This window comes from Echinops telfairi, unplaced genomic scaffold (assembly GCF_000313985.2).
Source record: "Echinops telfairi isolate 266 unplaced genomic scaffold, ASM31398v2 ScPeMD7_18;HRSCAF=68, whole genome shotgun sequence".
Classification (NCBI taxonomy): Eukaryota; Metazoa; Chordata; class Mammalia; order Afrosoricida; family Tenrecidae; genus Echinops; species Echinops telfairi.
Genome location: NW_022103915.1, coordinates 95,470,957 through 95,498,739, shown reverse-complemented (window position 1 = coordinate 95,498,739; position 27,783 = coordinate 95,470,957). Strand labels below are relative to the sequence as shown.

The 27,783-nt window shown below is 48.6% G+C and overlaps 1 protein-coding gene across 1 annotated transcript in view; it reads left to right on the top strand.

The window, feature by feature from the left end:
- Nucleotides 1-27,783, top strand: part of RASGRP1 (RAS guanyl releasing protein 1) — a 70,405-nt gene that overhangs the window by 30,982 nt on the left and 11,640 nt on the right. Inside the window, exons 3-11 of the mRNA XM_004712693.4 lie at nt 4,835-4,940; nt 11,614-11,676; nt 12,575-12,706; nt 17,108-17,261; nt 21,188-21,361; nt 22,176-22,292; nt 24,254-24,529; nt 25,953-26,033; nt 27,295-27,399. Coding sequence (XP_004712750.1) covers nt 4,835-4,940; nt 11,614-11,676; nt 12,575-12,706; nt 17,108-17,261; nt 21,188-21,361; nt 22,176-22,292; nt 24,254-24,529; nt 25,953-26,033; nt 27,295-27,399 — 1,208 coding nt within the window. The remainder of the gene's footprint in view (nt 1-4,834; nt 4,941-11,613; nt 11,677-12,574; nt 12,707-17,107; nt 17,262-21,187; nt 21,362-22,175; nt 22,293-24,253; nt 24,530-25,952; nt 26,034-27,294; nt 27,400-27,783) is intronic.

The window sequence follows — 27,783 nt, the reverse complement described above, 5'->3', positions numbered from 1 at the left end:
CAGAAGCTACTCTGTCAGATGGGCACTGGCTCCAACCCAGTACCCAGGGGCCCTCTCTTAGATGGGCACTGGCTCCAACCCAGTACCCCAGGGGCCCTCTCTTAGATGGGCAATGGCTCCAACCCAGTACCCCAGGAGCCCTCTCTTAGATTTGCAACCCCAGGGGCCTGGTGAAGACCTGAAAGCTCTTCAGCTTTAGCCAACCCCTACCCCATCACTCGATCCTCGAACCGCCCACCCTGGTGAATGGGCATCCCATTCAAGGTACAAGGGAAGGAGTAGGGGTTCTGGACTCCAGCAGATGGGAGACCACATCCTAGCTCCTCGGCCCATCTTGCTTAGCTCTCATTGCCTCAGCTAGAGAGCGTGAGCAGTACCGACGTGGCAGAGTGGCGAGACGTAGAAATCATACTGTTAACGCGGTTTGCGCAGCCCTTGCTGTCTAACTGGGCTTTAATAAATGACCGTGCTCTTCCAGTTTTAATAAAGATCCCTAAATGTCGCTGTCCAGCCACCTCTTCAATGCACCTGTGAAGAGAGTGCTTCCCTTTGGGGCCACCAACTCAAGTTCTGCCAGGAGGGTCCCCCACAGAGCAAGTCCAAACCTTTTCCCACAAGTTACACTTCAATTATTTGAGATACTTGAAGTGTCCCCTGAGCCTTTTCTTTTCCATTGTAAACCTTTTAGTCCCCTGAACTCGTCCATGACTTGATTTTTATTTCAGCCAGAATCATCCCAAGCCCCTTGTCCTTACGTATAAAGAGGGGGTCGTAAGTGTGAGGTCCAAGATGGACATGCGGAATAAACCTAAGACCACGTCCACAATTCATCGGAAAACTGGGATGCAGACTCAACAGATTTTTGACAGGCTCTCATTTATCACATAGTTCCACACAAGTGTTCATTGAAAGCAGGTCTGTGAAGCTTATGACCTGGTTTCTGGTCATAGAAGCTCACTCCTGGCTGAGCTCACTCCTGGCTGTGGAGAACGACCCAGAGTGGGAGTTGGGAGATTAGGCTGTTGCGTCCTGTACCAGCTACAGCGACAACTAAGGTGACGGCAGAAACAGAAAGAGATGTGCAGGCATGAGAGACACCGTAGAAATAGAATCAAAACGTGCTGATGGGTTGGGTGTGGAAGAAAGTAAGTAAACAAGGGTGTCTCTCATGGCTCCATGTGGGTAACTGAGAGGATGGTTCTTGGTGCCATTTCCTAAAGTGGGGAAGCCTGGCACTGGGATGGGTCAGAGGGCTGGGGGAAAGGAGAAGCCAAGAGTTTTGTTTGCGTAAGTGAAATGTAAACATGCCGATTTGGAATGCCACTTAGACATCTAACTGGATATAGTAAGAACGCTGCTGGACATATTAATCTAGTTGGTACTCAGGGCTAAAAATAGAAGCTCAACAGTGGTCAGTAGTATCTCCGTGGTATTTTAACCAGGGCCTAGGTGAGTTCACCGAGGACGTTGAACTCAAGAAGTGCACCGAAGGCTAAGCCATGGAGAACTCTGACAGTTAACATCTTAGCAGAGTGAGAGGAGACAGAAGGAAAGCAGAAGGGACTGAGGGCAGGCAGTGTCCTGGTAGCCAAGGGAAGACATTGCTCCAGGAGGGAGACGGAGGGGGAGGGGAGAGGAGAGGGAGGTAGGGAGGGGAGATGGAGAGAGAGAGAGAGGAGAACATTGGCTGATGCCATTTTCATGAAGATGCGAACATAGGCGGAAAAGTCTTGGGTCTGGCGGTTTAGAGCTAGTTGAAGACCTTGAAAATTAAAGATGGAATAAAATGTTGGGGGCAGAAGTCAATGACTGAAAAGTGAATGAGAAATCATTGACAATGAGATTTTGCTGGCAAGTGGAACAAATAGGGAGCTAGAGAGAATTATTTTATTTTTGGGTGTTTTACTTTGGAGATTCTGGGGCATACTTACATGTCAATGGAAGCAAATGTGCAGAGAGAGAAATTGATATTGGAAGGCAGAGAGTGGATGAATTCAGAATCCTGGCCCCTGGATCTGGAGAGAGATAAGGATTTCTACTCCCGTGAAGAGTCAAGAGTCTCAGAAACCCACAGGGTCAATTTTACTCTGTCCTGTATGTCACCATGCGTTACAATTGGCAGTAGTCTGGGGTGTTTTGGTCCATGGGAAAGCAGCAGCCCTAGAACACAGGGGAAGGATGGGCTCTGAAGAGCCCTCCATGGCAGCCAGGCCAGCAGAGAGATGGTTGGTAGAGTGAAAGTGAGTTGGTAGGTTTGGTGATGGGTGGGAAGCTAAGTGATACCGTACCATGAAGAAGGACTTTTGGTCGTCAGCTATGCCTGACCCAAGATATCTAATCCAAGCCCAACTACACTGTGCTCATCATTTAGCCTTTTGTACATGTGCATGGAACATAATAAAATGGATAGCCTTTTAAATATTTATTTTATTTATTTTTTATTAAAAGGTCATTTTATTGTGGGCTTTTACAACTCGTTACAATCCATACATCAATTATATCAGGCATATTTGTACATATGTTGCCATCATTTTTTTCTAGATAGTTACTTTCTATTGAGTCCTTGGTATCAGCTCCTCTCTTATCCCTTTCCCTCCCCGCCCCTACCCTCGTGACCCCTTGATAGATGATAAATTATTATTATTTTCATATTAACATTTATTTCAAAGTGCTATACAGATGACTTGTGTTTCATTGACTATGCAAAGGCATTCTACTGTGTGGACCATAATAACCTATAGATAACCTTGAGAAGAATGGGCATTCCAGAACACGTGTGCTCATGAGGAACTTGTACATGGATCAAGAACAAGGAAATACTGCATGGTTTAAAATCATTGAAGGTTAATGTCCGGCTTGTATCCTCTCACCAGATTTGTTCAACCTGTATGTGCAACAAAAATAGAAGCTGGCTTATATGAAGAAGAAAGTAGTATCGCAGTAGGAGAAAGGCTTGTTAACCACCTGCAGTATATAGATGACACAGCCTTGTCTGCTGAAAGTGAGGAGGACTTGACGCACTTCCTAATGAAGATCAAGAATTGCAGCCTTCCGTAAGAATCCATGACTTCTTGACTCAATGTCAAGAGGACCAAAATTCTCACAACGGACCCAATAGGTGACATCATGAGAAATGGAGAGAAGATTGAAGTTGTCAAGAATTTTGTCTTACTTGGACCCATAATCAATGCTCAAAGAAGTAGCAGTCAAGAGATCAAGCAACTCATAGCATTAGGTACATTTGCTGCACAAGGCCTCTGTAGAGTATTGAAAAGCAAGGGTGTTACTTTGAGGATGAAGATGCATGTGGCTTACCCGAGCCATGGTATTTTCCATTGCTTCATATGCATGTGAGAGTTGGGCATTGAACAAGGAGTCCAAAGATGAATCGATGCATTTGAATTGTGGTGCTGGTGAAGAATATTGAACGTACCATGGACTGCTAAAAGGACAACCCAAACTGTCTTGAAAGAAGTAAGGCCAGAATGCTTCTTAGAAGCAAGGATGGCAAGACTTCGTTCTTACATACTTTCAACATATTGTCAGGAAAGACCAGTCCCTGGAAAAGGACTCCAGGCTTGGTAAAGTAGAGGAGCGGGGAAATTTACAAAAATAATCACTGAGAATATCCGTCACAGGTTTGCCCAAGTCATACATATCTTACTACAGATGAGTATAGTAAATCAAGGGGATAAATCTGACTTGAACCATTAAAACTTTGCCACTTGATCCACCCCCCACCCCCCACCCCCAATCTGGTGCACCCTGGACCTGGTCTGGTTTTCAGCATTTTCTGTATTTAGTTTTGTTTTGTTTTTGTTTGTTCATATTAGGGTTTATCGCAGAGCTTTTCTGTCATTGGCGGTCATCCTCTTGAAGTTGTGTTATATGGTTTTCTGTTTTCTCAGTATATGGAACCCAAGATTGATGAACCTATAGGGACAGCAAGTAGAATAAGGGTTGGGGGGAGCTGCGGGGAGGTGGCTGTAAACGGGAGATGATGTCAAGGAGCCCAGGAAGAAAAAGAACGATGAGCCACTTCAGCCAGTGGTCTTTCTTGCCATAAAGGTTGAAAAGAATTTGAGAACTTCTCCAGGGGCAATCTTGCAGTATATGAAATGTATCTTATTGGATGCCAGCTGGGATTTACGAAATCTAGCTATGCTCTCTGCCTTTAGTCTGCCTGATTACTGGAACCCACCAACAAGTTTCAAATGTCACGTTTGCCTCCCCAGTCTTCCTTCATTTCCAATCAGAGTAATACGAGGAAGAGTCAACATGGTGGTGGAGAATAATGGAATTAAAAGAAAATGGAACTTCCCTATGAACATGTAAAAGTCCCTGGTATCATGCATGAAACAACATAAGCTTACAAAGCAGGGCCGCTCACTAACACGAGCCCCTTCCCAGGCATGGCAAGGCCTAAACATGTATTCGTGTGCTCATGTGTTAAAACGTACACGTGTAATTAATATTGGGGGCTGCAGGTCCCCAAATTATCTTTTTCACGCTGACATCAGGAGCTCACCCGCCACCCTCTCAGCTATATGAACGTTTGGCCCCACGAAACCTGGGTCTGCTTCTGCTGTCCACAAAGACTCCGGGGTCCTGGTGCCAGTTTCCTTCCTTTTCCGAGGCGTGAGCCCCTTTGGGCGGGAGGTGGTGGCAGTGGTCGGTCAAGGAGCACCCCACTGGACATGCAGGGAAGGGGAGGACACAGCAGCGGAGGAGAAAAGCACAGCAGGGAGCGCTGCGTGGTGCAGGGGCAGCGAGTCCTGGAGGGCTGGCTGTCAGGTGCCCTGCCTAACCCAGCGGCTGCTCTTTGTGTCTTCAGATGCAGATGGAAACCTGTGTCGAAGCAACCAGCTGCTGCAAGTAGTGCTGACCATGCACCGGATTCTCATCTCCTCCGCTGAGCTGCTGCAGAGAGTGATCACCCTATATCCTTTAGCTTGGGGGCGGGGCACCCCAAAGTGGCCCCTTTTGAATGAAGGCATTCAAAGGTTAGCTTGCAATCTGTGTTGCTGTCAAACTTCCTGGGACGTTGGCTTCTCGTTTCATTAGTTGCGAGTAACCCTGAGTGGCAAATGGGTGCCTGGGTCCTTTCCAGAAATAAGAGGAGTATGGGGAGGGGAGGAGGGGGCGGGGCTCATGCACACACTGGCACACGTCTTCTATTGGAGGTCGGACTCTTGCTGATGCTAATTATTCCAAAGAAATCAACATGCCCACGCCAGCTCCTGCAGCACCTCTTGCTGACAAAGGTGTCTTTCCTGGCTGGGCATCCAGCCGTGTGTCCATCCTGCGCACATTGGCGAGGACACAAGCGTGACTCCAGTGGCAGTTTGGGCCCTGGCTCTCCTGTGCGGCTGCTCGAGCTTCCCGGGGTCTGGAGAACCTGTGCCCCGGTTGCTGCAGGCGGAGAAGGTGTGCCAAGCAAGCCCTGCGGGCTGCCCACCTTCCTGTGGGGTGTGAATGGCATAGGGGGAAGAACGTGCCACCTGCCTTCTCCCTCTCCCTGATGACTGGGTCAGCCCAGCTCCCGAAGAGGAGACGGTTTGGCACCTGAGGCTCAGGGTCCCTGGTACTGAGTCGTGGCTTGTGGCTGTTCTAATCCTTTGCCACTCTCCTAAGGCCTCCTTGTCACCTTATGGTATGCCCAAAACAAACGTAAAACCATCATCTCTTCTCTGAATCTCTTCTCTACATCTACTCATACATCCGTACTTCTCACCGTGAAGGACGTTGCATTAGTAAAAGTCCATGGAATCAGAGAGGCAGGTCATAAAGGGATGGCCTTCAAACTATGATCAAACCAGCTCTGAGGCCGCCTGCCTTTGAGGAACTCCACGTACTGATGCTTCTAAACAACGTCAGTGATTAAATAGCCCTCCCTGGAGGGAAAAATGATTTGTTGGCCTACAGAGTCAATGATACCCGAGGTGGTCACCCTAGTCTCACTCCCCCCACCCCTCAGCAGCTCCCCCACCCCACCCTCTCCAATCACGGAGTTCACGCTGTCAGCTTTCTCTTTGCTCCTAAAGTTTTAAACTTTGCCTCTGTGATAGTGAACGCCCCCCTCCCAGCCTAAAACATATTCACGTCCCTCCCTCCAACGCTCAGGAGTCCCTCCCCTTCCTTCAGTTGTGACAGGCAGAAATTCAACAAGCAAACTTCTTAAAAGAGTCTGTGCTTGCTGTCTCCAGGCCCTCACTGCCCACTCATTCCTGCTCTCCGTGGTCCTCACCTCCTCTGATATCACCAGCGATGTCCTAAGTGCCAGGCCAGCACTTGTTTCCATCCTTGTTTAAGACAACCCCTTACGGACAATCCCCTGCCTGTCCATGCTCCCTTCCAGAGCACCAAGCAAGCACTGCACCCTGAGCTCTTCTCCGCTGGCCAGCCTGTCTCCAGCTTTCCAACTCGGGTCTTCTCTGAGGACCTCTTAAACTTGGGCATAATGGCCTCACTGCCTTCCCTCTCTTGCGTTCTTTAAGATTCCCGTTTCCGGTGCTTTCAAGTCTGTTTCTCTGACTCAAGCCTGTGTTGTCAAGTTTGACTAACTTGTTGCTCTCCCGCAGAACTCTGCTTCCACAGGCTCTGCCTCGTGCAGCACGCTCTGCTTGCAGGCCGGGCTCAGCCATTCCTCGAAGTGGCCACAGAGGACTTGCAGACAGTGCTCCTGATTAGGGGTCGGCAAACCTTTGAAATGGAAGAGCCAGTCCGGACCCTCACAAGACCTTAAAAATTATATATATATACATATATACAAATGAAATCACCATTATCTGAATGATATCCTTTAACATTTTTCCATTTGACTTCAGAGCCACAAGTACATACCAAAAGAGCCGCAGTTTTCTGACTCGTTCTTGCTAGTGAAGTGAACGGGCTATACAGTTCATGTGCGTGTGAAATGCTCAGGCTACAGGCTACAGCCCTCTCTCTGGTCCTCTGCGGATTGGCTTGCCCTCTGCCCTGCTCAGGCAATGCCACGGAACTCTTTTAGGGCTGCCAATAAATGTCCACAGGGCATGCTACTCTGCTATGAGTTTCAACACAAAGGTACTCAGCTCTATGGAGGCACTCAGCAAACCCAGCTCCCCCTATTAAGTGCCCAGAGGCACCCCACTCCACGAGCCAGCCTCCTCCCACAAAGCACTCAGCTTTTCCTTGCTCTGTGAGCCTGTCTCGTGCTCCGGCTTCTGGCTGTGCTGTTGCTGCACCTCCACTGCTTCGCTGATGGCAAAGCTGTCTCCTGGATCAAGAAGGGTCCGTGTACAGATAGCTCGGGATCCAAAGCATGTGCTCCACTCCTGGCTTTTCTCACTTCCTGGGAGTGAGTCACCCCTCCCTGCTTCTAAGATGGTTCATTTTATCCCCAGCTGGGTGGCAACCAACATGAACCCTGTTAACAGTCGGTCACAACTGAATCCTATCCGTGTGTCTGCCCACACCCCCTGCTTTCTCTGACCCAGTCCCAGCAGGAAAGGATGGAGGAGCGAGTTACAGGAACTGTGCCTAGAAGAGCCACCTGAAATAATCCACTTCACTGCACTTATCCCGCAGACACTGAATATGTTCAGAGTATAACTCATTAGCTCACCCCCGCCCCCCCATGCACCAACAACTGCCTCATTAATTCCGCCTGTGTTTTCATCTTCCCTTCAGACACCGGGGCTCCTTCAGCTCCAAACAACCTTATATACAAGCTTTGCCCAATCTTGCTCCATCTCATCTCATGGTGAAGGCCGCTAGTTGCTGCCGCATTGATTCCGACTCGCATTATAGAGTATAACTTCTTTTGTTAAAAGTAGTTTGGTGTGGTTGTGAGATGCCCTTTGGGGCTGCTCCTGACTTATAGTAACACGGTGCACAGCGGAGCTGAAATGCCACCTGGCTGTGTGAGGCCATCCTCGCGAGCCTTGTTATCTCTGTAGCAGCCACTGTGCCAGCCCGTCTCGTGGAGGGCCTTCGCTTCTGCTGACCCCACCAAGCATGATGTCCTCCTCTCGGGACTGGGCGGTCCTTCTGACAGATCCAAAGTCCATGAGACGGAGTCTCGCCATCATGGCTTCCAGGAGCTCTGACTATACTTCTTCCCGCACAGACGTCTCATCCTCTGCCGTTCCGTGATATATTCCGAAACCTTCACCATCGGGGTTAATCAGTATTCTTGACCATCAGGCTTTCTCGTTGGTAGGGGTCAGTGAATACTGGATTATGATTGGGATGCTACTTTCTCTCTCTCAGAACTGTCATGTGAGGAAGGAACCTTTGGTCCCGGGACCTCCGCTTTGCCCAGCTTACGAAGCAACCCGTGCTGTGGGAAGGCATTCTAAGAAGGGATATCAACTAAGACTTCCTGCCATAAAAACCCAGGTTAAATATTGAAAGCAAAACCGTTTCCTCCTCCACACTTCGTGTTCTTGCTCTCTGGCGGGGTAGGGATAGAACTGATAGTTAAAGGCACTCAGAAAGTTTCTATTTTTCCATTATTGAAAGAGAGAAATGAATGTAAAAGACTGCTTTGGATAGTTCAGATGCCCGCAAGGCACTCTCAGAACGATGCCGGTACTTCACGGCCACGGCCAATGGTGGCTGCAGCGGTGAGTCTGAGGTGTGGGGTGGGAGGCTTTCAGGAGGTAGTGACGTTTCCCCCAGATCAGATCGCAGCACCTCTGCTGACTCCCCCGTTTCTGACTCGCCCTGGAGCGTGCTGCCTGTGTGATGGCTGAGAGGCTTCTGCCCTGTCCCTCGAGTGGCCCACACGCTCCGCACTCAGCTGAAGGATGGGTTGGGCTTACCCAGGTGACACTGCTCTCAAGAGACGTGTGTTTTACGTCTCCCCGCTTTACACAGCAATGAAAGTTCCACACATACCGTCGATCACATAGTAGACGCTGAGGGGCACTTGTATAGAATGTACCTGATACTGCAATCTCTTAGGGCTTAAGTGATGGGCTGCCTTCCTGGTCTGGGATCAAGACATGTAAAGTCAGCTCATTCTTATTATGTACTTTCTACACCCAAGAAAGGCAGGCATCGGGACATTTAAATTTATGAAATTTGCCAGGTGCTGGGGCTCACTGGTTTTATTAGTTGGGATTTTGTACGTCTATCATTCCATATTTCAATCACGTCAAGTAGAATGGTACAATTGCTACCACAACCCGTTTCCAAACAATCTTTTCGACAATGACTCCTTGACATCATCTCCCTTTTATCCCACCCTGCCACCACTGTACCCTCCTCCCCCCACACCCCTTATTCTACTTGCTGTCCCTATAGGCTCATCAGTCCTGGGGTTCATATGCTGAAAAACTGAAAGACAAATAACACAGCTTCAAGAGGGTGCCCTCCACTGACATAAGATGATGTCTCTTTTGTTCCATTTTGCAGCTCTTAAGGACAGATTAGACAGTAAAATTATTCAAATTTTAATTAAATTAGAAATCATTAAGATGACAAATTTCACAACCCTAATTTTCCTCTGGGGTTTTTAAGTTTAGTCTGCAAATAGCTCATTATTCTTTCTGTAAGCCTAGCATATTTTAGAGAAGATTTTTAAGAGGCCTTGTAATGTGCTTGGTTAATTTGAATAATGTTAGTTAACTGTCTTTATTGGTTTTAAAGCACAGTTATGAATTTAGCATCACAGATTATTTTTAAGTGCTTTGGATGCCTTCCTGAATTCTGAATAATGTTTATAACACTAATGGATTAAAGTTATAAACAGCACTACTAACACGATCTTCGATGTTCCAAAGCTGTGCATCAAACTTAATAAGGCTTCCATTTAAAACCACAAGGCAAAACCACCCAGTTACATGCAACCATCCAGGCAATCGTCCTAATGTGCTTTCAGATATCACAGGCATGTCACATTTCAGAATACACAAATTCCTTCCAAGTTTTAAAAAAACCAGGACTATGGGTCTGATTCTCTTTACTTTCCCAGATGAATTCTAAATTTTACCAAAATGTAAAGGTGTGCATAATCCCCCTAAAGAGACCCACTGCCAGGCCCATTTCGTTGGCATCCCTGGCAGTGACCCTGATGGGAGAAACGGATATCTGTCTTAGTTACTGAGGTCTTGCTGTTGTGAGCCGTGGAGGAGATGCTGACGCAGAGCCACCCATGTGACCAAGGACAGTGGCCCCACACTCTTCAGGGTTGGAATCGTTACTTGGGCAGACTGCCAGGCCTTCTTTCTGGGGAAGGTCTGGGTGGCTTCAGACGGCTAAGCTTTCAGTTAGTGGCCGGATGCTTAAGGGCTGCAGCCTAAGACCCCTTTTACAGTTATCAGACCGCCTGGTGGGCGTGGCCTTGCAGAGCACACCGCCCAGGTAGCCAGATCCCTGGGCTGCTGATGGAGAAGGCAGGACCCGCCCAGCTTCCCCACTGGGCTGGCGTTTGCATGTGTTTGTCTCTTTCGTAGACAGTAACGCTTGTGAAAGCTGGAGCGGTGTAAGGTGGCAACCTGTCAAAGAAGGAAACCCCAAATATGTCCAGCAGTAGAAAAGTGGTAAGACTGCACCCCGTCAAAGGCAGCAAGTGTGAGCCCTGGATACACAAGGCAGCCCCGCCCGAGTTCTCGCAGGCTTCCGTGCCTCGAAACACACGGCTGTGACAGGATCTTGCCCTCCTTAGGAAAGGCATCATTCTCCCGGAATGCTCAGCATCAGACAGACCCTGACTGTGATCTGGCCCCAGGTGGGGTTACTCAGATGGCTAACCCTAGGGAGGCAGTGGTCACAGCACTTGACTGCTGACCAAAAGGTTGGGGTCTGGGTTCACCAGCCACCACGGCCCTAGGAGAAAGCAGTGGCAGTCTGCTCCACAGAGCGTACAGCCCTGGGATGGGGCAGTTATCCTCTGCCCTATAGGGCTGCTACGGCCTCACTATGAATCGGACACACCTCAGTGGCAATGGGTTTCTTGTGGGTTTGTCTGACTTGCCGTCACAGCTAGTCATTCCACAGAGCTCCCGTGTCTGTGTGTTTGCGCGTTCTTCTTCTTAGTTCCCATGACACTGTGTCTTCCTACCATGCTCTCCTTCTACTGCTAGACTACTGCACAGTTTCTCATTTACTGGAAACATGATGAAGACGCTTGGAGGCACTGCGGGTGGGTGGGGGGTGTCGTTGGGCTGCTAACTGCAAGATTCAAGCCCACTAGCACTCCGCAGGACAAAGATGATGCTGTCTGCTCCTGTGACGGTCTCCAGCCTCGAACAAACCCTCGGACACCATTGAAACCTTGTGCTCTTGGCCTCCCTCCTCCGGATGAAGTGTCTGTGTCTCTGTGTGGTCTTCGCCTTTTTTAAGACTTCATAAATGTTCTCCTTAAAGTAAGAGGTAAAAAAATCTCCTTCCATCGCCCACTTCAGCTTGGGCTAGACGCAGCCGTGTGGTCGCCCTCCTGGGTGACAGTCACTCTCAGGTTGCTTTTTCGCCCACTCGCTCACTGCCGCCACACCTCACACAGCCGGAGGCATCCCGTTGCCATGGAAATACACTTCCTTCCTGGGGTTGTTTTAGCAGATACTTCCCGAGATGAAAAGTTGTTTGGGTTTCTGAGGCTGCCCTTTCCCTTAACCACCGCTCTACCTACAAGGATGCCTTGGCGAAGGACTCGCCGGGGCTTTGCCTGAAGATCTGCTACTTTGTAAGGTAATGTCTCTGTGTGTGCGTTTGAGGATTTGCAGACTTGAAAAGCGGAGGCGAGGGGCACTGGCTCTCTCTTGTCCCTCCCTGCCTTCCCCACCCAACGACCAGGGTCCACAGACTGGAGCGACCAATCTCTATGACCGGAAATCCTCGCAGAGGGAGCAAGTGTCTTGTTGTTGTTGCTCCTGGCATCCCCGAGCTAAATATTTTATGCCGAATGTTTTCTTTCGTCTCATAGCATTTTCACATCAGCACAAGAGGTGGAGAGAGATCTCTCGGTTGTGTTCTGACATTTTTATAAGTTTTTACAAAGTAATCTAGTTCATTGTAGAACATTTTGAAAATACATAAAGGAATAGAACACAATGCCAACTATTCCTCAACCTAATGGCCTAAAAGAAGCTGTTGGTGAAATGCTGGTGAATTCCCTTTGGTCTTGTTTCAGCAGCCTCTTTAACGCAGTTGAAATCCAGACACATGCGTTTGTGTCCTATAATGTTCCCATGAGTAGCAATGTCCTCTAGTCAATAATGGCTTCCTGTAAATGATTGGAATGGCCCTACAAGATTCCAACATAGGACAAAGGACAGCTTCAGCTGTCTTGGCCCAGTTTTAGCTATTTGGTTTGTCTGTAGTTGTCTCCTTTATAATTATCCCTGATGCATATGGCTTTGCCCAATCTTTATCGTAGCTCCTTTGATTAAACACATATTAGCTTCTCAAAGCGCTTGGCACGTGGAGAAGATGGTCAGTGGGCAGTTTACTTCCCGAGCTGCTTCAAGGAAATAAAGAGCACGCCGGCCTCGATGTCAGAATTGCTTTCGGGTAGCAGATTCCACCAGTGTAGGACTCTGACTCCCTTTGGATTGTGTCTTGTTGTGTTTTCACTCCCTCCTTGTAGGTATTGGATAACCGAATTCTGGGTCATGTTTAAAATGGATGCCGGCTTGACCAACACGGTGGAGGAGTTCCAGGAGCTAGTGAAAGCTAATGGTGAGGAGTTACACTGCCGCCTAATTGACACAACTCAAATGTGAGTGTCAAGGTTTTGACTCATCTTTCGAAACCACCTCCCTTCTAGGGTGCTGTCCAGGCTGCTTCAGCTGGGCTTCCCGCTGCCACGGCTGGCTGCTCACCTTCACTCACCTGCGAGGGCCAAACCAATGGGGAAAGCTGGGCATGTCAGAGGAGAGCCGCGGAGCCCCCACGGGTACGGGGCTGACTCATATCCAAGAGCCAGGGGGAAAGTCCCAGTCAAAATGAAAATGAAACTGGGGAGCAAGAGACTGACTAAAAGTTAGCCAGATGATTAGAAACCCATGCTTCTTCCGCAGCGGGTGCCAACGGCCTCCACCCCATGTCACCCCCCACCCCCAGCTTGTCAACAGAAGGGACTGAGCACAGGGCCTACAACACAGGATGCCCAGCTCCAGCGGCCCAGTGGGGAGAGGCCTGAGGACTAGTTCAAATTATTCCTTGGATTTCTTATTTACAGGATTGATGTACCCACTCTGAGGGGAAGTCGCTCTCTCTCGGTTGGGGGGAAAGGAGTTGAAGGCCAAGGTTTTCACATTGTGGGTGCTTTGTTTTGGCATAAGAAAGAGCTTTAGGGTTAAGGATTCCAGAGACTGGAAAACAATATGGCAGTACCTAAAACTGGGGATAGAAATACCATATGACCCAGCAATGCTTTTGTTGGGCATGTACCCCAACCAAAGAGGCAGGACAAGAACAGGTGCACGCTCTGCCATGTTTGGTGCAGTGGGGTTCACGGTAGCAAGCAGTGGCAACAGCCCAAGTGCCCATCAGTAGGAGAATGGGTAAAGAAACTTGGGGATATCCGCATAATGGAATGTGATGCACCCCTATAAAGCGGCGATGAAACCAGGGAACACCTCATGACATGGACAGACCTGGAAAACTTTGTGCTGAGTGAATCAGTCGATTACAAAAGGATAAATACTGTATGAGTCCATGACTATATGGATAAACAACAAGCTGCTCTCAGGTCATCTAATTGTCTTCTCCAGTCTCCTAACCAATGGGGTAGAGAGCCTGCCTAGCACCCATTAGCCATATATCACCTCCTTTATATGTATCTCTTTAAAACCACTTCGAGAGGCCACCTCACCTCAGCTGGGGTCAGTTTCTCAAGATGGGAGGAAAGGGAGAAGACGATCCAGTTGCTACTATACAACATGGTGCTAAGGTCATCCCTAAATCAACAGATACTTCTCCAAGAGTGATAAGCAAATCTAATTGGAAATCCAGGTCAATAGGGGGGAAGGAGGGTTTATATGTCTCAAAGAAGGTGATTACATTTAGGTTGGTGGTTAAACCAGGTGGAATAACTTCCCATTAGGGAAAAACTGCTTAACAATACTTATATAAACCCTAACGGGTGAATACTGCCAGTACTGTGTTCATTAGACACTTTTGAACTAGTTCCTATCGAGCCCTTGGTGACCCAGGCCATGTGCTACAGACTACCAGCACTTTCGCCCTGCCCTTTCAAAGTGCACATCCTCCATAGGCCACATCAGTGTGGAAACCCAGGAAGTGAACTGAGCTTGACCTCAAACTCACCTGTAGCAAATTTAAGGAACCTGCCTATTCTCTTGGACAGACTGGCGGCTTAAACACTCTAGGGTGAAAAGAGTCAGATGGCTGTTACCCCAAGGTTACTGACTCGGTGGTCATTGAACTTTTGTTCCAATCTCTTACCCCTGGAGGGTGCTCAATGAATGGCAACCCTGGACTGCCATTTGTTTACTATTTTCATGCCCTCCTTTTGTTTTTGTTTTTTGTTGTTGTTGTTTTGTATTTCCATGACATGTGTTAGTCTGGAAGGCATGGTTCTGCCTTTGTGAATGAGTGTTATTAAAAGTTTTGCCCTATCACCAACCCATTGTTTGTGTAAATGGCGTCCTGTCACTTCCGAGTTTAATCTGTACAAGTCAACAGTCCATGTATCGTGATCAGAAGTCAGCCTACCCTTACATAATTTCCTTTTCTCAACAGTGTTTTAAATTCTATTCTGTTGGCTAAATTAATGACACTATCAAGAGAATTATCTTATGTCTCAAGGGGATAATTGATAATGTTCTCTATCATAAAATTATAAACGTCTCGAAAGTGAAACCAGCGGCATATATAAACCATAGATAGGTGCATGGATTTGGGGCTCCCACTTATTTCTAGCCCGTCTAAGAACAATGAGTTCTTATGACATAGCTCTTGATACTCCCCTTCATGAAGATATCACTGAAGATATGGGTGCTATAGCAAAGTGTGGTGAAGAAACCAGATGGTGCCCAGGTATTAGAAAGAACAGCATTTGGGGTCTTAAAGGTTGGTTTTAAAACAAGCAGCCATCTAGGTGAGACACCAACTCAGTCCAAATGGAAGAAGCACGCCAACCTGTGTGATCCAAGGATTGCAAATAATAAAATCCAAATCTGAAGGAGGGAATGGTGCCAGAGCTTAAATTGTGAACACCTGGTTTACAGAAGTCTATAGATGGCAGTGGAAGCACAAAGTCTACTTGCCGGTTCACACGTGGATTACACCTCCAGTGAATCCTCTCTGACCACAGTCAAGGGGTGTGAATAGCCTTGCTGTCACACAGAGAGCATTGTTAAGTTGATTTTGGCAGATGTAGTTATGCTAAAACTATGATTTGATCTTCCTTTTGACCTCTTTTAAAGTGATTTCCATTTTTAATATTTTCTGCTTTCTTTTTGGTTGAGGTTACGTCTGGTGTAGTCGTTGTTGGCTTCACTTGTGTTCTTGTTTGTTTCCTGTTTGTGTTTTGTCTGATTTTCTGTATGAAATCCAGGATAGATAAAACTATAGAGACAATAACTGGATAATCACCTTAGGTCATGACAGGGGAAATGGGGGGAGAGGGGGAGCTAACAACAATGAGTATAAGAAGAAAATGTTTTGAAATTCATTGTGATGATCGCACTTTTCTTACTATGATTGAATGATTAAATTGTTTATGTGAAATATATGTCTATTTTTTTTAAAAACCTTTTTTTAAAAAAAGAAATTCTGAGCTGGAATATATTCTAGAGTCTGCTTTGACATCCCGATTGGAAAACTGAGGCTTAGTGACAGACATCAAAACTCATGTGGGCTGCAGGACACAGAGCCCCTTGTTTTCTGGGCCCTCCTTTATGCCATACCCTTGTGGAAATGACTTCAAAACCACTTTCCGTGACCCTAGACAGATCTATTTATTGGCGTCTCTGTACTTCTCTGCTTACCAAAGTACAGTATACAAAAATTAAAGAGATGCTTCAAAGTAACAATTTCTTCTTTTAAAAATAGAAGAACTTAGGACTACTCCTTGACTCACTGTGTCCCAAACGAGCTTTTCCTCTGCCAGTATTTTCCATTGTCTGTTCTTTAGGAATTCCTCTGTAGGCTGTTGCCAGGTCTGAGAATTTGAGAAGTGGCGAATTAAATGTTCCTTCTGCCGTGCATCTCTGCGTCTGTAATATGCTCATTGATTTACAGGAGTTTTGGTCTTTTCCAAACCCTCTGTCCAGACTTTTGTCCGGTGCTAAGGTTCTTAGGAAGACTAATATGGGAAACTCTGATCTGCCCCTGCTGCCTCTCCAAACGGGGCGGCTTCCTCTCCTTCCTTAGATCAGGAAGTCGTCAAAATATGAATGTCCCTTATGAACAACTCCTGCTTATCCTGTAATGTTATGGAAACCTGTCCTCGCTTGGAAATCACTGAAGGGACCCCATACTCCCAATACATGCCCCATCATTTTCACTTCTGACCACTGAAAAGGCTCCGAGCTACGTCTAAACACAAAACCAAATTCACTGCCACTGAGTCAATTCTGCAGGCCCTTTCATGACCCGAGACACTTAGTGCCCAGGAGTGCTTTCCATCTCCAGGGTGGAGTGTGCACCTGCACAGCCTAACTGTTCGTGCATGCAGTCATCTGGTGAGTGTGCAACTGCACCTATTTGCACCTTCTCCAACCAGTACTACGAGGCTAGTCCTCCAGGTCCATCTCCTAAAAACTGCCCTACGGCCTCGGCATTTCCAACTAGATAGAGTCCCCATCAGGACACAGGCACGCAGGAGCCCCTGAGAGGGCAGGTGTGCTTGATGTGAGACAAGGAAATGGTGACCAAGACCTGTGGTTGTTTTTCCATGTCTTAAAGTAAACTCTCCCACTAGCTGGTTCCCCGCGGCACACTTCAAAGGAATATTGAACACGAACAAGATTTCCTAGTTGCTGTTCTATAAAACGTTGATTTGGGGGAACTGTCGATACCTGATTTTAACTAATGATTAAATTAACTAATGGTGCTTTATATATTCTTGTGGAAGACAATGGACTTATTTATAAAAAGCAAGTTTGTTATTTCCCCTTCATTTTTTTTCTTTTATGTTTATGTACAAAAGCAATGCCCGGGACTGGTCCCGGAAGCTTACTCAAAGGATAAAATCGAATACCAGCAAGAAACGCAAAGTCTCTCTACTCTTTGACCATCTGGAACCAGAAGAGTTATCGGAGCACCTCACCTACCTTGAGTTCAAGTCCTTCCGAAGGATAGCTGTACGTACCTAAGGGGCAGGGGAAACGTCCAGCAAGTCATTGCTGGCTCCTAGCATAAGGTGACCAGATTTAAAGCGAGACACCATTGACGGGGGTTGGGGGTGGGGTTGATTCTTGATTAAAAATTTGGTCTATATGGACCAAATAGACCGTTCCCTAGCTTGTCATGCATTCTTTCAAAAAATTGGGACTTTTTAAAAACGCCAAAAATCGGGACTATCCTGCCAAAAGCGGGACGTCTGGTCACCTTATCCTAGGCGAGACGTGCCCGTGTGCGTTTTGGCTCCTGGGACACGTATGGGAGCAGTAAGCCTGCTCCTGCCCTGAGCTGGTGATTTCGAACCGTTTAGCGCCAAGCGGCTTATCCGGCAGACTTCTCATAGTCTAGAAAATCCGTACTCTCTGAGTGGCTTTGGTCGCTTCTGTGGTGTCGCCCCCATCTCCCAGCCTCCAAGGCCACCCCACACTACCTAAGCCTTCACTCCAGTGACAGCGCTCTCAGCACACATACTGCCCTGCACGTACCCACACACACACACTCCTCTCTGATAATCACTAAACTCCCTCTGGGGACTTTTTTTATAAAGAGAGAGAGAAGTCATGTCCTGTAAGAATGTGCATTGATCCTTGGATAGGCTCTGAATGGGTCTAGGAAGTCCCAGGGTCAACCGGTGCGCCTGGTTCAACGCAGAGTATATGGAAACTCTCTCAGTGGTGCGGACAGCACACAGTCACCGGAGATCACCGAGAGCAGCCGCCGTGACTCCGACCTCGCGGCTCAGATCACTAAGTAGAACCAGGGTTTCTGGTGGCAGAGAGCAATATGAAGGGAAAGGGACTCCAACCTATTAAAACAGAAGCACACACCAGCACACCCCTTCCTCGCTGGAAGCCTGGGAATGCCGTGCGCGCGATGGTTCAGGTGGAGAACGTGTCACTATATTAGGCCCCTCGTTCGCCTCTGTGGTAACCCCCAGATGACGTCCTTGTACTGCTGAGTCCAACCACTGCCAACAGACAGGCTCTTCAGCTTTACTCTAAAACTCAGCTCCCCCATGTTGGGGAGGGACCCTGCTGTGATGGGAGGGAGCAGGGAGAGAGGACGTGAGCCCAGGTGTGTGGCTTATTTAGGTCAGAGGCTGAGGGGTCCCCTGGGAGGGATCAAGGCAAGCCGGTGTTCTTGTTACACCAACATTAGGCCTGGGGGTCTCAACGAGCCCCTTCCTGGAGCCCAGATGTGTCTGGAAGAGAGCCCACAGACTAGGTGTCGGAGGTGAGTCCACCTTTGCTCCTGTGTTGCCATCCTTCCTGTCTTCACACAATTGTCTGCTGGTCAGCGAGGAACCCACCCCCTAGTTCCCATTCAGAAATAAGTCTTCAAGTGTTACTGTGCACTAACCCCCCAGGCCATCACTGGCACCCCTCAGAGACCCAAACGCAACGTTGGGAAGCTGTCATTTGACAGCCGCTCCCTCAGCATAGGGCAGGACACCAGTCTGAGCCAAGAGGCACTGAAAAGAGTTCTCGATCACACTGGAACCCAGAGCTGCCATGGGGCCACACCACCCGGCCTGCCAGCTGCCTGGGGGAGGGCCATGCTCAGGCCAGTGGAGAGCCAGGGAGCAAGGAGGAGCCAAACCGGGGTCCTCTGCAAGAGGGACATCCTCCCCTTCCCCGAGCACCCAAGTTCCGTCACCAAAAAAAAAAAATGAGGGATGCTTTTCCCACACTGTTGTAACCAGTTTTACTTAATAGTAACCTCCCTTCAACATGGGGTTGCAGAGAAACTCATTTCTCCTGCGAGCTGAATGGTATTTTATATTTTAGGCTTAGTGTAACACTTCAGGTTCGAAGAAGGGCTGGGGGGGCCCAAGGTGCCCCCAGATTTGGTGACTCACTCAGAGGGATCGCTGGTCTTATTCCAGCAAAGAGCTATAAACCAAAGTAACCAAGGGGAACAGCACAGGGGGTGACATCGGTGGGAAACCAGATGCAGGCTTCCAAGAGCCCTTTCTCGGTGGCCACACAGAATGCACGGGAATTCCTCAAGCACCAGATTGTGTTGCCGGGCATGCAGTGTGCAAGGGGCTGATCCTGTCAATGTCCTCTGCCTAGGCCCACTCCTAGGAGGAAAGCAGGCGTGCGGCCCAACCCTGATTGTTTGCACAAACACTTTATACACCCTTACCTGTGAGACAAAGGTGGGAGCGGTCCCTAAATCCAAGTCCCATGAAGGTTCATAAGGTTGTTACCCTTCACACAGGTCCTTCCAAGGTTAGCCGTCTTAGGCCTGGTGTATCAATGTCTTTTCTGTACGGAGGGTAGGGTGAATGATGGGGATCATTCTTTTAAAGTACAAATGGATTCGGTATTATATTGAAGGTGGGAGGTATCTATAAAATGTATTCACTGGAATGACTCATAGAACCTCGCTTTTATTCTAAGATTTTGGCTTTAGCTGTCTGCCTCTCTTAAGGAGTGGTTTGGGTCCTACTCACATTCCACCCCCCACCCCCCAGCCCACCCCGCTCAGCACCCACAGCACATGACATTGACTCAGTTAACTTGCAACTGTTGGCCTTGGATGAGGGGTGCTTGGCAGGGCATTCACCACTCGGGCATACCCTACGCTAGCTAATCTTGGTAACTTATCAAAAGCCAAGGTTTGTGTTTTACTCCTCCTGTGTGTCGCACATGGCTCCGCAGAGGGTTCTTAGGGACCCTCTGCTCATCGTCACTTAGGGACCCAGAAGGCATTGCAGCTGTCGCTACTCTTGTTGACAAGAGTTCCTACAAGCTCCGGCAGCAATGGGAGGGCGACATGGCAGGTCACTCGGTGACTCTTAAATCGACTCAAAGGTGGCGTCACTTCCTGTGTCACGTGGCTGTGTCTGCTCAGAAGCAGAGACCGGGAGTCGCTGGAACAGAGGGACTCCCAGTGCAGTGCTGGACAAGAGCAGACAGCCCCTCCCTCCCGGTGACGCTGACTGAGCAGTGCGAGTCTTTGGGGCAGAGACCCAACCTTACCTTCATCACTTACACTGAAGCCTCCGGGACACGTCCAACTGCCAGCCTAGGCTCTCTCATTGTCAGCCAGTCAATGCCAGTGTCAAGTCTGGGGACTATAAAACCAAAACCCACTGTCAGTGAGGCGATTGCAACTCCTATCAACCTGATAGGGCAGAGTAGAGCTGCCCCAGAGTTTGGGGGACTGTAACTCTTTACTTGGGCAGAAAGCCTCATCTTTTATTCCCCATGGGGCGGCTGGTGGACTCGAATCACCTACCTGGAGGTCAGCAACCCAACACCTAAATACCATGTCTCCAGGGCAATCACCCCAAATGGAGCAAAGCACAGTTCACATTCCCTCTTAGCCTGCCTCCCGTCAGGAAGGCAGTGAAAGGGAATCCAGTCAGTTCCAGCATGCAGTTAGCACTTTTCCCATCGCCACCACTTCACATGGCTGCAGGACTTGCAAAGCGCTAAGGTCTTTCACATGGGATCTCATTGGACTGTCTGCATGGTAATTCTGGGCCCTAGGCAGGGCACCGATTTGGCATCCAGATGTGAAAGCACAAAAGGAACCAGGAGAGTAGGAGGGGGGCATTCTTGAGAAAATGAGAGCGATTACATGTTGTGTGAAGAAATGATCTTATTGCTCTGACCTTCCCCGTCAGACCTGGAGCCAGGATTGAGACCTTCTTGCCTTTGTACCGTTTTTGTTCGGATTCTGGAGGGGCGGGTCTTTACACAATTGCATTCTTTTGATTAATGAGTGTATTACGCATCCATTGATGCCATGCTGTGGGAGCATGCTAACAATTCCCCCTCCACCAATTCTGGGAGAAGATGCAGGAGAGGGCAGGATAGCCCCGAGGCTTCCCAGAACACTACAAGAGCCTCCTGATGGGTTTCTTTCCCCCCAGTTCTCGGATTATCAGAATTACCTGGTGAACAGCTGTGTGAAGGAGAACCCCACCATGGAGCGCTCCATTGCCTTGTGCAACGGCATCTCCCAGTGGGTGCAGCTGATGGTTCTCAGCCGCCCCACCCCGCAGCTCCGGGCAGAAGTCTTCATCAAGTTCATCCAGGTGGCCCAGGTGAGTGGAGTAAGGCTCGTGGCCTGGGCTATTAAGGAAACACTCCACCCTTTTTACCCCCACCGCCCATCTGCCCCTCAGGGGTGCTTTCCCTCCTGAGCCCTGGTGTGAAACTCCGCCTTCAGTTGTTCCCAGGGTAACATCTGGTGACCTTTCTGTTCCCCACAAAAAGGCAACAAAGAGCAGTGGCCAAACACGCCCCACAGGCTCAGGATGTATTTGTATTCTGGTAGCTACATCTTTCTTTTTCACATTTTCCCCAAAATTGGAGCCAGTCCACACTGGCTTCTCCTAATCTGACCTCTACCTTTGACAAAGGAAAGCAACATGCCAAGCCTTCCAATGTCTGCACAAGCCTAGATTTTGTCTCAAAAGATGGAGAGCCTGTGCTAGGTTCCATGACAGTATTCTACTCTGGGAGGGGCAGAGGTTAAGCCATTGGTAAGAGGGAAACTGGAACTAGGGTCACACATTTGACCCCCCCAGAGATCCTAGCTTCTCTATCCCAGTTACTGCCTCGAACAGTACAACTGTTGGGTTAATTTGGGGGAAAGGGAAGAAAAGACTGCATGTGATAAGTGTCTTTTTCCAGCTCTGCCAGTGTTTCTCCAAGCTTCTCAGAGCATGGACCACCCGCCGTGGTATTAGCTAGAGGCATGCCGAACACACCCACCCAGGAAATCAGAAAATCTGTATTCATCTACTCTGGATGGGTCTTAAGAACAAGGGAGCTAGAGAGAGTTCTGCAGCCCAGGAAGGAGCTACCCCTCTTGGATGCCTGACATTGATAATGACTGTGTCTTCTGTGCCGCAGAAGCTGCACCAGCTACAGAACTTCAACACACTGATGGCTGTGATCGGTGGGCTGTGTCACAGCTCCATCTCCCGGCTCAAGGAAACAAGTTCGCATGTCCCACATGAAATCAATAAGGTCAGTGCAACTGCATTCTCGGTGGCCCTGGCCAGAATCCTAGGGCCACTCTGGAGGTTTTCTCCCTGAAAAGCAACCCAGAGAGCATTTCCAAACTGCACCGTCCCTCATCAGCCAAAGTGCCAGGCAGGCAAACCCCAAGGAAACCTGCAGGAGAGAGAAGGCAGATTTGAGAGTAACTGAGACCAATCTGGCAAAGGACATGTCACCATCGCTATTCCAGGTACCCATCGCTACGGAGTGATCGGTCACCATCTTTAGCACTGGCTGCCTTGCTCCAACTCCCGGCACCCAAACGTTTGCCCAGAAGGAGGAAGGGGTCCATTGGTAACAGCTCACTTTGCGTGGTGAGTGTAGAATTCCGTGCTGTAATGACGCACGAAGAGCCCAGCTGTCCAGAACCCTTAAAGAGTGGTATTCTGGAGAGCTGACTTTCCCAGGTAGCTGGTGATGAGTTCGCTGGATACCATCTATGTAGCAGATAGTGCTCTTATTGCAAACTGTTTTTCTGAAATGTCCCAAGTGCTTTCCTACCTTATCAGATTCTCTGGAATGGAATGTAACCTTTCTTTTATGACATGGAGCTCCTAGGAGCAGAAATCACTCTCACAGTTAAGCACACAGGTGCAGCTGTACATGATAGGGCTTAGATAATGCCTGCTCTGGGGCATTTCCACAGCACCGAAGAGGAACCAGCATACCCACCCTTAATATACTAAAACCCTGATCCCCCGAACGGGCTTTGAGGATGCAGACCCTTTTCTTAAGGAGGGATGGCTGAGCCTCATAGCCCGACCCTTGTTCCCAGGTGTTCATGCTCGGGCTGCTGCCCACCCACCTCCTCCCCAGTCTGCTCAGAGGGGACTCAGAGTTTCCTTTGAATCACCTGCAGTTTGGCTGGAAACATGAAAAATAGCCCATGTCTTAGAGGTGGCAGAAGGGAAATAGTCAGTTAACCATGGACTTGCTGACGTCAACATGCACCTGTACCGCACACTCAGCCCAGTTTGCTAGATGCATGAGGCCACGATACTCTTTCACCCTGCTGTCCCACGGGCCTAAGTGCTGTATTGTGGGGAAATGGTACTTCTTCAGACCACGATTTCTTTAAAAGACTTTCAGACACAAACGTTTAATGTGTGTGACATGATGGAACGCCTTGCATTTGGTATCTTTGCTTCTGAGACAGATGGCTGGCCATCAGGTGGGGAAGAGGGATCTGTGGACTACGTGCTCACCTGAGCCAGGGTCGAAAAAAACACCTGATGGGCCTACTCCCTTTCTGGCCTGAGGAACTGCACAGCCCCCCTCCAGGAGCAGTGCTCCCCAGAGCTTTCAGCTCACTCTCTTTTGCCCTTTGCTGACGACTGGTCTAGTCTACTCAGACTCTTTAGTTCGGGCGTTAAGCGTGTGGATGTCACTCACTTCCTAGACACAGGCCCCTTTGGGGCATCCAGTGTTAAGGCCCGCAGAGCGCCTCCTAGAGGAGAACAAGCAGTACACCCCTGAAGCTCCGCATTTGGTTTCTCCAAGCTAGCAGCACATACCGCATTTCGTAAAGCCACATTGCAAATAGAACGCCTGTGTTTATGAGACAATTGGGAAAGAGACTTGTGGCCTGGGAACAGAGGTCAGTGGGCACTGTCTTGTTCACCATACTTTACGTTTTTTTTGTTACAAGTGTTTATGCTGTGTATTTTCTGAAAGAAGTAAAATTTAATCTAAAAATGACCACTACAACCCTGCTGTTGTCGAGAAACTTGTGACGCATACCCTTTACAGTATACTCTGGGCTGCCTGACCTGAGCTGAAACATTACATCTAGGCGTCATGTCCGGCACCGGGGACATGAATCACCTCCTGCCCAACATGTTAGGCGGGGTAGGACCAGGCGAGTGGACATTACAGAGACTCCCCTCCCAGCAGTACCTCTGATTGGCCCTGTGCTTCTGCCTCCGTAGGTCCTGGGTGAGATGACAGAGCTGCTATCCTCCTGCAGAAACTATGACAACTACCGGCGAGCCTATGGGGAGTGCACCCACTTCAAGATCCCCATCCTGGGGGTGCACCTCAAGGACCTCATCTCCCTCTATGAAGCCATGCCCGACTACCTGGAGGGTGGGAAGGTGAACGTTCACAAGCTGCTGGCCCTGTACAATCACATCAACGAGCTGGTCCAGCTGCAAGACATGGCCCCACCACTGGAGGCCAACAAGGACTTGGTGCACCTGTTGACGGTGAGGTTGGCCCTGGAGGGCAGTTTCTGAGCACTTTCAGCATGCCGCACACCACTGTGTACCTAACACATATTAGCTTATTTAATCCTCACAAAAACTTTCTACAAAGTAGGCGTGAATATTATTACCCTCCATCTTATGGACAGGGATGTGGAGCCACAAAGACCGAATTTGCCCGAGGGCCATGGGTAGTGCTAAGTAGCAGAGCCTTGATGCAGATTCTGGCTGTGGGGCTCCCGCGGCTGAGCTCTTAAAACAGTATGCCATTCGGACTTGAAGCCTACAACAGCAGGCTGGGTTCTTTGGGAAGAGCTCACTGACAAATCGGGATACAAGACTTGATAAGAGATGGAGATGGTGTGTTCTCATTAAAAGGGAGAAGGAAGTGAGTTTAAAAATCAGGTTTACTATCTGGATCCCACAACCACTGGCTTAGATCCCATGGCTGGGAGGCCTCAAGCCCAGGGTCAGTGACCACTTGGTGGGGTGCAGAATAGGATTTGAACTCTGGGGGCAGCGTAATGTCAGATGAGCTTCCTCTAGACCTGCAGGTCTGGCGTTCGCTGGTTGTATGAATGGGTGGGAATGTAACTCCCTCTGCATATCACATCTAAATATATCATTTCAAAATTTATACAACTTTAACCTACATTTTTTGCAAAATGGATAAGTTCCTACTTCACAGGATAGAGCCCCCAGGCTTCACATCCAGCTGGTGTCTGATTGTGTTGTCTAATCCTAGCCCTTTCACTAATTAGCCGGTGACCTTGGCTCGGTTTCCATCATTTGTAGAAAGATGGCCTATATCTTAACTTTTTTGAGTCGTAAATCCTGTGGTGAAAACTGTACACCTTCAGAAAAAATATGCATAAATTATACACACGAAAGTGTGCACACAATTTCCTGATGCCCATCCAGACTCCAGGCTAAGAACTAGAATGTGTCTACAGCCCCTCCCTCTCTCAAATGTCATCCTTCTGAAGCATTTGGAGCCCATTAGCCCTTTGCATCCTTTAATAATTACCAATGATCATCTAAACTGGGCCCTGATGCTGCATGTAAATTTTTAATAGTATGAAGACATGCTAACTCACCTTGAAGAATTTCTGTCTGCGTTAGGAATGAACAAGTCAAGTGTGGACCGCCTGGCACTATAAACATAGAGGTTCCGATACGAAATCCGAGTGAAAAGAGGGGCATCTTGGGATAGCTTCACGCTTTAGAAACACTATGAGAATAACTGACATTTGCCCTACTAAAATAGTAGGTGTTATACCCCCCGAAACTTCTGTGAATTTGAAAAATGAATCACCAGCTTAAAAGAGTAAACCCCTGGAGAGGAGCAATCAGGGGAAAGAGCACATCAGCCATGGGAAGGGTCAAGAGCATCTTAGTCATTAACCAAATCTGTTTTGATCTGCAGTTATCCCTGGATCTCTACTACACGGAAGATGAAATCTACGAGCTGTCCTATGCCCGGGAACCCAGGAATCACAAAGCCCCAGTGAGTCTGTGCTATAAAAATGCTTAGCGGGTGGGTTGGGTACTTTATCGAAAGGAACGGACTTTTCATTCAGGTCACTAACCAGGGTGCCCAACCTTGTTTTGGGAACTGAGACAGCTTCAACGTATGTGTGAGGAGTGGTTCCGTCCACAAAGAGCTTACAGTCTGGTTGAAGAGATAAGGCCAATATGTGAATGGTCAGCAGCTACATCCCTGAGAGTACCAGGATGGGCAATAGGGGGATCAGGCGGGGGTCTATGAACTGGAGAAGGGGCTGGACTGACGGTCCCTCGCGTTAATTAACAAGTGGCTGCAGGTTTCTTCTCTGGTTTGTTGGTGGTGATGAAGGCAGCATGCATACTAGACAGAGGCTAAACTTGAATGTTCCAGGTTGGTAGGGAGAAAAGCCCAGTCATTCTCTCTTCACCGGGGGAAGAGTGGCCTGAGGGATGCTGCCTCTTTGTTGAGGTGCCATCCAAACAGTGCACAGCCCTGGTGTGTCACAGCTTCTATGCCCAGCCCCTGGCAGACAGGTGAAACAATCACCAGCTGCCTTTCGAAGCATGGTCCCTAGAGTTCCTCGGGAAGTTCCTCGGGAAGTTTCCAAGCCCAAAGCAGGTGGTACTCAAGGGCAGGGCTTGCTCTCATTAAAAAAACAAACAAACAAAAAAACAGCATCCATGTCCAGAGGGTTAAATTCCTTTGTCGCTATACAGAAAGGTCAAGTTTTAGCTTCCTACTATAAAGGAAATGTTTACCAAAGAAGTTGGTAGGTCCCCTTGCCAAGGTGTTACAAGAGAGCATTTTAGCGAGAAAGGGTGCCTTCTCCCATTTGAGGAAGCGATTTTAATTTGGGCTCAATCTCGTGGAGCCCATCTAAGTCTGTCCTCACCTGGGTTTCTCTCTGCTGTTTAGTTCTTGTCCTTGTCACCCATCTCACTAAGCAAAAGTGAGTCACCAGTAGAGAGACCGCTTCGGTGATCTCCAGTGGATGGTCCTGACTAGACAAAGGGTAGACTGATGCTCGGCACAGTAGGAATGTTACCTTCTCTGTAGATGAAGATAATCTCCATGTAAACGTGTCAAGTACAATAGATGTGCTAGCCAAGAGTACTGCTGTTCTGTATGGGCTCTACTCCTTGCTCTGTGGTACATTCTGGGGCTTTTCCATAGGTGTAACTGCCAGGTTTGGGAAAGGAAGCACTGCGGATTATACTGTAGTTTAATAGTCATGAAGATTTCTCTGGATATTTCATTTTAGCCACTAACACCTTCAAAGCCACCAGTAGTGGTGGACTGGGCCTCGGGAGTCTCTCCGAAGCCTGATCCTAAGACCATAAGCAAGCATGTGCAGAGGATGGTGGACGTAAGTACAAGTGTGTTTCAGACAGAAGCGGTGCAGCCTGCCTGTGGGAAGAGCAGCCAGGGCAGCAGACACAGGGGGGTGGAGACACAGGGGCAGAAACTGTAGGGGTAGCCACTTCTCATATTGTGGCTGCCCAACGGTTCAGAAGTTATGTTTTGCCCATACACTTTGGTTCATATCGAGCTGGGATAGTACCCTATTGAAGACCCAGCAAGAGAGTACAGGTTTTAAGTCTGTCTGATTTGGGGGTGGGAATGGCAGGTGCTTGATCCCATCACTGCAAAATTCTAATGAGCAAGTGTGTGCCTTCCCACATCACCATTTACCCCTGCGGGCCATGCCCGCCCTCCAGTGTGACAGCAGAACACTGAGCCAACAAGTGGC